At 40.4% G+C, this 10,931-nt stretch overlaps 1 protein-coding gene across 3 annotated transcripts in view; it reads left to right on the forward strand.

The window, feature by feature from the left end:
• The window catches only part of LOC138952866 (transmembrane protein 196-like), a 47,961-nt gene that overhangs the window by 23,760 nt on the left and 13,270 nt on the right, over nucleotides 1–10,931 (forward strand). For 2 of the 3 annotated variants that reach the window (XM_070324608.1, XM_070324606.1), the window contains exons 2-3: nucleotides 577–709; nucleotides 1,650–1,805. In XM_070324608.1, the coding sequence (XP_070180709.1) occupies nucleotides 1,653–1,805 (153 nt within the window). In that variant the 5' untranslated portion in view covers nucleotides 577–709; nucleotides 1,650–1,652. Of the gene's footprint in view, nucleotides 1–576; nucleotides 714–1,649; nucleotides 1,806–10,931 lie in introns of all 3 variants that reach the window. The other variant, XM_070324607.1, reaches the window with a different exon arrangement.

Here is a 10,931-nt window from a genome sequence, read left to right on the forward strand (position 1 = left end):
GGCTTTACGGACTATGACAACAAAACTAAAATCCCTCAAACAGAGAAGAAGGATCACTTTCAGTCATTCTCCTGTCCATCGGAAGCGACCACGAAAGCCATTCCTTCAATTCCGTGGCATCGATCTTTATAGCATTTGCACAGGGAGCAAACGCAATTATTCTCACACTCCTCATTTTTCCTAAAAAGGATTAAATATGCCAAGCTCTCCCTTTCTCGTGCGTGCGACGCTAGGCCATATAGATTTTCCATTCCTTGCCTTGGTGTTGGTCAGTGCGAATAGAGGAGGAGGCAGGTTGCGGATAAGGGGAGAAGGGTCTTGTATGGGACACTCCTTCCAGTGTCGCAGCAACACTGCACGCTCCTCGGGAAAGGAGGACGATTAATGAGATTAGAGAGGACAGATAGGAGAAAGCTGCTGGATCTGCCGGCGCCATTACTTGCCCAGGCCCGGCTAAGAGGGAGGGAGGGCAAAAGCAAGCTGGTGTGGTTCCGCAAGTGACTGGTCGATATACGTCTTTGGTGCCAGAGAGAGAGGAATCTGTCTGTGTTTTCAACGTCTTGTGTCCTGTTGCAGACAGGCTGAACGAGCGGTTGCAACGCTGTGACGTGTCTCATAGCAGTCTCGGCGTGACCGCAGCTTCCCTTGGGAGCCTCGGTGAACCTAAACGAAGTGGAACTGAACTGATTTGAGGGCCAACTTCATTACTGTAGGTATATTGACTGCTCTCTCTCTCTCTCTCTCTCTCTCTCTCTCTCTCTCTCTCTCTCTCTCTCTCTCTGGAAAATAGTGCTCATTTTGTCAGGCTATGTCTTGATTTAAGACTTTATAGGAAGTTAAAGTTTTATTTCATTTGAATTGTTCGTGCTTCCTAGACGTTTGACATGCCTCAGCTTTAATTGCTGTTATGCCAAGCCCAATTGATCCTATCAGAGATAAAACTGCTTTTGGGCCAGAAGTGACAAGAAAAGAGTCTCCTGTGCCTTGTTTAAGTTCACAACTTCAGAAACTGTTCTTCTAGGGCTGATGGATACGGTCCACTTCTGATCTGCTGCACTGAGTAACAATAGCGTTATCAGCACAGCTAAACCTGCTGGTTACGTTCTTGCTTGATGATACATGTTGCATTTGGTGCCAACTGCTGGCTGGTTTTTACTACAGACCTGTCACACTATGCACGACTTGAAATGCCAGTTGAATGGTTTTTGATTTTCCTTCCTCTTTGAACCTAGGATTATCATGGAGAGGCCTAAAAGCTGGGGTGGTGTTGCACTGTAAGGGTGTTTCGATGGACTGCTGGATCTGGTGATGGGGTTTCACTATACGCGTATTTCACAATAACCGTGTTTCACAATAGACGTAGCCTATTTCAGTGTAAGCGAATTTCACTGCAGGCGAATTCAACTACAGTATAAGCGAATTTTACTGTAAGCGGATTTGACTATAAGCGAGTTTTGTTGTGTGCAGATCATGATGCAGAAACCAGTGGTGCTAGCGCATTACCCTGCAAGCGAATTTCACTGTGAGCGGATTTGACTATAAGCGAGTTTTGTTGTGTCCAGATCATGATGCAGAAACCAAGCGAATTTCACTATAAGCGAATTTCACTGTAAGCGGGTTTCACTAAAAGCGAGTTTTGTTGTGTGCAGATCATGATGCAGAAACCAGTGGTGCTAGCGGTGTACGTCGTGTCGGGGGTGCACGCGTTCCTGGGGGTGCTCAACCTGGTGGTGGGGGTCATCGCCAGCATCAGGGCGGAGGTGTGGCGAGCACACAGCGTCTCCCCCATCTGGAGTGGAGGATTTGTGAGTACACGTATGCGCAAACACACTCACGCACGGGCACGCATGCAAGCACGCGCGTACACGAGTGCACGCAAGCACGTACATACGCACTAACACACACACACACACACACACACACACACACACAAGCATACACAGTCACACATACGCACGCACGCAGACACGCACACATGCATGCAGGCACGGGCACACACACACTACGCATATATATATGCACACACACACACACACACACACACACACGCGCGCGCGCACGCATACACAGACACGGATGGTGATGAACACAGCACATCTTCATAAACATACATGAAAAGAATTCATGCAGATATCTACAATAAACAAGACGCGTCTTTATACCTCGCGATCTAGAAACAAGACGTTCTGTTTCCTCATGTGTAGTCATTGAAGATATAAATTGTTCATGTTATATGTGTTCTTTCTATTGTTATTGTTCTTGCTATTTTCTCGACGAATAGTTTTGCGAATTTTCGGATTCTGAAAGCACCGTTGTGTGGCTAATAACTTCAGAATAGGTTAATGTATTCACCAAAAGCACATGCCATGGGCACGAAAGACAACGATCGTCGCCAGATAACTGACGTATGACATGATCTTGGTAGCAACCACACCACCATGTCCAAAAAGAAGAAAAGAAAAAACTTAGAAACCACAATAACACCTACTGCCATGAACGCGAAACAAAACGACCGTAACCAAATGTCACTGATATTGACATCATGGTGATTACAGCAACAACATAAAAAGGGTCCGACAGAACGAAACAAAGAAGAAAGAAACGGCATTAACGTCCTCAGCCATGGATGCGAAACACAACGACCCAGGCATGTGAATCTTCCTTTTAGAGTAATTCCTCATTTTGAACCTCTCTGGGTGCTCAGGTTGAATATGAAAAATGGACACATTAAATTGATTTTGAAGCTGTAAGCAACACTTCTCATGTGTAACATCAATATCTCTTACATCACTGTTAAAACATTTTGTCTTATTTTGGATTTGGAAAACTATCTCCTCCTTTTTGGTCATTTTCGATTCTCATGTCTGAACGACCGTAACGAGGTACAACAGATGACGACATGAAGCTTGTGACAGCTCCGGGAGAGAACGCATGGATTAGGAGATGATGAAAGAAAATGGTGGGCAGCGCAGGGGTGCGTTGGCGGACAGATTGACATTATGGTGATACCAGCAACAACACAAAAAGTATTCAGAAAGAACGAAACAAACAAGAAAGACGTCCACAGCTGAAAAGCCATTAACGCCCACCGTCGGTTCGTGAGCAGTTCACAGACTGAAAAAAAAACCCACCACTCGCAAGAGTTAGCGGGAAGAGAAAAATAATGAGTTCAGCGCCATAAACAATCTCTTCAGGCAGACAAATAATTATGAGGTATTCATCCCATACTGAGACTGGAAATGAATCACAAAACCGAATGACAATTTTGAGGTGAACAAATCATACGCACGGAGATATGTGATCCCTCGCTCTGACCTTACCTAAATGCTGTTGACTTCGGGGTTTTGCGGATAATTCAGTGCCAAAGCCTCCACCAATTAGTATCAGGCTTGTAAGGCAAGTACAAGGGCAGATACAGTTACTCGTCAAATGATTCTGCGGATGAGACTGTAGACATTGTCATTCTAAGCAAGGACTTTCCGAATGAGCGAGAACCAGATGGTCAGAGAAAGGCAGTGAACTGATTCTTAGCACACACTGATTGCTTTTCCTTTCCTGCGTCAGGATGAGTAGATAATATAGTGGTGAGAACATACGAGGGTTGGAGAAAGAATTGTGATCATAACCAGGAAGTCCAAAATAACCTTGAAAATAATTATTTTGGAGTCCAGCTGCCTCAGTATTTTGCGAACTCAAAATCTTCTCACAATTATTCGTCTGTCTTCATCAAAACTAAAGGACAAGGACATATACAGTTACTCGTGATATGATTCTTTGGACACGGCTACAGACATTGTCATTCCATTTCATTTTCATTTTCATTACTGTATTGTCCCATCGATGGGAAATTCGGGTCGCTTCCTCCCAGTGGAAAGCTAGCAGCAACGGAGTCGCGCTACCCAGGTGTCTGCGTGTTTAGGTGTATTCAGCCACCTGCACTTATGGCAGAATGACCAAGATCTTTTACGTGCCATTGTGGGTCTGCACATAAAGTTGACCCGTGTCCGTCCCGGCCCGGATTCGAACCTGCGACCTTCCGATCACAAGTCCAATACTCTACCAACTGAGCTACCGGGCCCCCAAGCAAAGAACCTCCAAATTAGCGAGCTCTAGAGTGTCTGAATACAATAATGAACTGATTCTGGTCACACGCGACTTGCTTTCCAGTATACCATGTCAGGATTAGTCTTCAAACAATACAGTGTGAAAATATACGAGGGTTGGGAGAAGACATTCGTGATCATCACCCCTGATAAAAATGGCATCTAGCTGCCTTTCTGAAGATCACGTACACAAAATCTTCTCACAATCACCATTCTTATTTCTTGATCTAAACTGATGGATTAATAAAGCTCACTATTTCCGCTAGTTCTAACTTCTAGACCAAAGAGTTATCAACTGACTTGTGGCCTCTACGAGACCAAGACAGGCAATCAGACCTGTTTAACCTTACGATTTTGGCGTAATTTATTACGATTTTTTGCAAAAAATACGCCATTCCGCTATAGATCCGTGTCAAGACTACGATTTTCATAAATTAAAAAAAAAGTTAAAATTGTTTTTGTTTTTTTTAGATATATATATATTTTTTTTAATTAATTCACATGTTTGGCATTGTTTTTTCAATGGCAAAATGGGGTGAAAAAGCACAGGACTGACCAGAGATCATGTCTGTCTGATGAGACGCTGGAGAGCCTTCTTGTGGTGAAGTCTCGCCTTCACTCATATATTCGGCAAGCGCAAGTACAGTAGAGAAGCGCTTGACACACTGAAAAAGACCTACTACGAGCAAAAGAAAAAGAATCAGTGATGCATGTGCTTTTGATGTGATCTTCTTTGAAATTATGATGACTACACAAACTGACTGATGTGTTTTGTTTGTGAATGATGGATATATGTGCATGATTGCGTTTCGCAGACACAGTTGTCATGTGCGTTGTAATTGGCGACGAATGCTGGATGATTACTATTTTTGTGCCAGGATTACTATTTTTGGGGCTGAGCATTACTCCAAAACACTTATGGGGGTAAACAGGTCTGGGCAATGCTGTGATGAACTCATTCACTTCAGATCGATTGACGTGCATAGTGCGGGGTCTATAATGATCAGATTCCGTGCACAAAATTTGACATCCTGACATAAGAGTGTGGGAAGGAGGGGTGGCATGTGTGTGTGGTTAGCTCTTCTGCCTTCTTAAAAAAAAAATTAGAAGTCGGTCGTTTGACATGAATAATGCGGGGACTATAATGGTCAGATTCCCTGCACAAAATGTTACATCCTGGCACATGAAACATGGGGGAGAAAGGGGGAGGGGGGGGAATTGGAGGGGGAGGGGGGGGGACTGAGCCAGCTCTAGCTCCTCCTACCTTCTGCAAAAAATATAATAAAATATAAAAGTATAATAAAAAAAATATAAGGCAGTAGCCACCCCCCACCCCCCACCCCCCTTCTCGTCCCCCTCCCCCTCCACCCCGTGTCATGTGCTTGTGGTCCTCATTTCCTGCCCCTGTTGCGTCAAGAAGCGATCAGAATGAAATGGGGAAAGGACGAGCTGGGTAATTATGGTGTTGTCACGTCAATGTGCGTCATTCCTTTCACTCTAGCCTCCTCAAAGATTGGCTTCTTCGTTGGCTTCTTCCTATTTCTTTTTGTTCTTTTTATATTTAGTCAAGTTTTGACTAAATATTTTAACATCGAGGGGGAATCGAAACGAGGGTCGTGGTGTATGTGCGTGCGTGCGTGTGTGTGTGTGTGTGTGTGTAGAGCGATTCAGACTAAACTACTGGACCGATCTTTATGAAATTTGACATGAGAGTTCCTGGGTATGAAATCCCCGAACGTTTTTTTCATTTTTTTGATAAATGTCTTTGATGACGTCATATCCGGCTTTTCGTGAAAGTTGAGGCGGCACTGTCACGCCCTCATTTTTCAACCAAATTGGTTCAAATTTTGGTCAAGTATTCTTCGACGAAGCCCGGGGTTCGGTATTGCATTTCAGCTTGGTGGTTTAAAAATTAATTAATGACTTTGGTCATTAAAAATCGGAAAATTGTAAAAAAAAATAAAAATTTATAAAACGATCCAAATTTACGTTTATCTTATTCTCCATCATTTGCTGATTCCAAAAACATATAAATATGTTATATTCGGATTAAAAACAAGCTCTGAAAATTAAATATATAAAAATTATTATCAAAATTAAATGTTCCAAATCAATTTAAAAACACTTTCATCTTATTCCTTGTCGGTTCCTGATTCCAAAAACATATAGATATGATATGTTTGGATTAAAAACACGCTCAGAAAGTTAAAACAAAGAGAGGTACAGAAAAGCGTGCTATCCTTCTTAGCGCAACTACTACCCCGCTCTTCTTGTCAATTTCACTGCCTTTGCCATGAGCGGTGGACTGACGATGCTACGAGTATACGGTCTTGCTGAAAAATGGCAGCTACTTGACTAAATATTGTATTTTCGCCTTACGCGACTTGTTATATTTAGTCAAGTTTTGACTAAATATTTTAACATCGAGGGGGAATCGAAACGAGGGTCGTGGTGTATGTGCGTGTGTCTGTGTGTCTGTGTCTGTGTGTGTGTGTGTGTAGAGCGATTCAGACTAAACTACTGGACCGATCTTTATGAAATTTGACATGAGAGTTCCTGGGTATGAAATCCCCGAACGTTTTTTTCATTTTTTTTTATAAATGTCTTTGATGACGTCATATCCGGCTTTTCGTGAAAGTTGAGGCGGCACTGTCACGCCCTCATTTTTCAACCAAATTGGTTGAAATTTTGGTCAAGTACTCTTCGACGAAGCCCGGGGTTCGGTATTGCATTTCAGCTTGGTGGCTTAAAAATTAATTAATGACTTTGGTCATTAAAAATCGGAAAATTGTAAAAAAAAATAAAATTTTATAAAACGATCCAAATTTACGTTTATCTTATTCTCCATCATTTGCTGATTCCAAAAACATATAAATATGTTATATTCGGATTAAAAACAAGCTCTGAAAATTAAATATATAAAAATTATTATCAAAATTAAATTGTCCAAATCAATTTAAAAACACTTTCATCTTATTCCTTGTCGGTTCCTGATTCCAAAAACATATAGATATGATATGTTTGGATTAAAAACACGCTCAGAAAGTTAAAACAAAGAGAGGTACAGAAAAGCGTGCTATCCTTCTTAGCGCAACTACTACCCCGCTCTTCTTGTCAATTTCACTGCCTTTGCCATGAGCGGTGGACTGACGATGCTACGAGTATACGGTCTTGCTGAAAAATGGCATTGCGTTCAGTTTCATTCTGTGAGTTCGACAGCTACTTGACTAAATATTGTATTTTCGCCTTACGCGACTTGTTTTTATATTTAGTCAAGTTTTGACTAAATATTTTAACATCGAGGGGGAATCGAAACGAGGGTCGTGGTGTATGTACGTGTGTGTGTGCGTGTGTGTGTCTGTGTGTGTGTGTGTGTAGAGCGATTCAGACTAAACTACTGGACCGATCTTTATGAAATTTGACATGAGAGTTCCTGGGTATGAAATCCCCGAACGTTTTTTTCATTTTTTTGATAAATGTCTTTGATGACGTCATATCCGGCTTTTCGTGAAAGTTGAGGCGGCACTGTCACGCCCTCATTTTTCAACCAAATTGGTTGAAATTTTGGTCAAGTACTCTTCGACGAAGCCCGGGGTTCGGTATTGCATTTCAGCTTGGTGGCTTAAAAATTAATTAATGACTTTGGTCATTAAAAATCGGAAAATTGTAAAAAAAAATAAAATTTTATAAAACGATCCAAATTTACGTTTATCTTATTCTCCATCATTTGCTGATTCCAAAAACATATAAATATGTTATATTCGGATTAAAAACAAGCTCTGAAAATTAAATATATAAAAATTATTATCAAATTTTTTTTTTCGAAATCAATTTAAAAACACTTTCATCTTATTCCTTGTCGGTTCCTGATTCCAAAAATATATAGATATGATATGTTTGGATTAAAAACACGCTCAGAAAGTTAAAACGAAGAGAGGTACAGAAAAGCGTGCTATCCTTCTCAGCGCAACGAATACCCCGCTCTTCTTGTCAATTCCACGTGCACTGCCTTTGCCACGGGCGGTGGAGTGACGATGCTACGAGTATACGGTCTTGCTGCGTTGCGTTGCGTTCAGTTTCATTCTGTGAGTTCGACAGCTATACTTGACTAAATATTGTATTTTCGCCTTACGCGACTTGTTTATATTTAGTCAAGTTTTGACTAAATATTTTAACATCGAGGGGGAATCGAAACGAGGGTCGTGGTGTATGTGTGTCTGTCTGTCTGTGCGTGTGTGTGTGTGTGTGTGTGTGTGTGTGTAGAGCGATTCAGACTAAACTACTGGACCGATCTTTATGAAATTTGACATGAGAGTTTCTGGGTATGAAATCCCCGAACGTTTTTTTCATTTTTTTGATAAATGTCTTTGATGACGTCATATCCGGCTTTTCGTGAAAGTTGAGGCGGCACTGTCACGCCCTCATTTTTCAACCAAATTGGTTGAAATTTTGGTCAAGTAATCTTCGACGAAGCCCGGACTTTGGTATTGCATTTCAGCTTGGTGGCATAAAAATTAATTAATGACTTTGGTCATTAAAAATCTGAAAATTGTAAAAAAAAATACAAATTTATAAAACGATCCAAATTTACGTTTATCTTATTTTCCATCATTTGCTGATTCCAAAAACATATAAATATGTTATATTCGGATTAAAAACAAGCTCTGAAAATTAAATATATAAAAATTATTATCAAAATTAAATTGTCCAAATCAATTTAAAAACACTTTCAGCTTATTCCTTGTCGGTTCCTGATTCCAAAAACATATAGATATGATATGTTTGGATTAAAAACACACTCAGAAAGTTAAAACAAAGAGAGGTACAGAAAAGCGTGCTATCCTTCTCAGCGCAACGAATACCCCGCTCTTCTTGTCAATTTCACTGCCTATGCCGTGAGCGGTGGACTACGAGTATACGGTCTTGCTGCGTTGCATTGCGTTCAGTTTCATTCTGTGAGTTCGACAGCTACTTGACTAAATATTGTATTTTCGCCTTATACGCGACTTGTTTCTTCTTCTGTCTTGCCAGTTGTTTTGTTTAGATTTTTTCACGTTAAAAACACGGTTCTACGGTTCTGTCAATAAGTGAAGCAGTTCCCATCATAACGTCGAAAAAAAAACTCGTCGTAATGATTAAACTTTGAAGAAGTTGTGTATTTTTTTATTATATTTAGTCAAGTTTTGACTAAATATTTTAACATCGAGGGGGAATCGAAACGAGGGTCGTGGTGTATGTGCGTGCGTGTGTGTGTGTGTGTGTTTGTGTGTGTGTGTGTGTGTGTGTGTGTAGAGCGATTCAGACTAAACTACTGGACCGATCTTTATGAAATTTGACATGAGAGTTCCTGGGTATGAAATCCCCGAACGTTTTTTTCATTTTTTTGATACATGTCTTTGATGACGTCATATCCGGCTTTTCGTGAAAGTTGAGGCGGCACTGTCACGCCCTCATTTTTCAACCAAATTGGTTGAAATTTTGGTCAAGTAGTCTTCGACAAAGCCCGGACTTCGGTATTGCATTTCAGCTTGGTGGCTTAAAAATTAATTAATGACTTTGGTCATTAAAAATCTGAAAATTGTAAAAAAAAAATAAAAATTTATAAAACGATCCAACTTTACGTTTATCGTATTCTCCATCATTTGCTGATTCCAAAAACATATAAATATGTTATATTCGGATTAAAAACAAGCTCTGAAAATTAAATATATAAAAATTATTATCAAAATTAAATTGTCGAAATCAATTTAAAAACACTTTTATCTTATTCCTTGTCGGTTCCTGATTCCAAAAACATATAGATATGATATGTTTGGATTAAAAACACGCTCAGAAAGTTAAAACAAAGAGAGGTACAGAAAAGCGTGCTATCCTTCTTAGCGCAACTACTACCCCGCTCTTCTTGTCAATTTCACTGCCTTTGCCATGAGCGGTGGACTGACGATGCTACGAGTATACGGTCTTGCTGAAAAATGGCATTGCGTTCAGTTTCATTCTGTGAGTTCGACAGCTACTTGACTAAATATTGTATTTTCGCCTTACGCGACTTGTTTTTTAATCTAGAGGCTTTTAATTTTTGTCGAGAAAGAAATCTCAAGGAACAAGAATCTTCAGCTATTTTGTTTTGTTTTGTGTTTTCCATCTTCGCCAAGTTATCTTGTTAAAGAAAAGCAGCAGCTGAGCCTTGCTGTTATACCCATTTCATCTCTTTTATTTGGAAATTGTCTGGTTGATGCTTATGTTTGTTCTGCATCTCTCTCTGTGTGTGTCGGGGGGTGGGGGTGGTTTTGTTTGGTGGGGGAGCGTTCAGGAAACACGCTAGCCTAAGCTAGAACGATATCTGGCTTCCTCAGGAAGTGGTCTTTCGCAAGAACGAGTCCAAGCATGTAAAAAAAAAAAAAAAGATTAAAAAAAGGAAAAGCAGTAGTTACATTGTAATGAATGAGAGCGATCCTCCAAATGAATTAGAAACAAGTCGCGTAAGGCGAAAATACAATATTTAGTCAAGTAGCTGTCGAACTCACAGAATGAAACTGAACGCAACGCAACGCAGCAAGACCGTATACTCGTAGCATCGTCACTCCACCGCCCGTGGCAAAGGCAGTGCACGTGGAATTGACAAGAAGAGCGGGGTATTCGTTGCGCTGAGAAGGATAGCACGCTTTTCTGTACCTCTCTTCGTTTTAACTTTCTGAGCGTGTTTTTAATCCAAACATATCATATCTATATATTTTTGGAATCAGGAACCGACAAGGAATAAGATGAAAGTGTTTTTAAATTGATTTCGAAAAAAAAAATTTGATAATAATTTTTATATATTTAATTTTC

Source organism: Littorina saxatilis, linkage group LG17 (genome assembly GCF_037325665.1).
Source record: "Littorina saxatilis isolate snail1 linkage group LG17, US_GU_Lsax_2.0, whole genome shotgun sequence".
NCBI lineage: Eukaryota > Metazoa > Mollusca > Gastropoda > Littorinimorpha > Littorinidae > Littorina > Littorina saxatilis.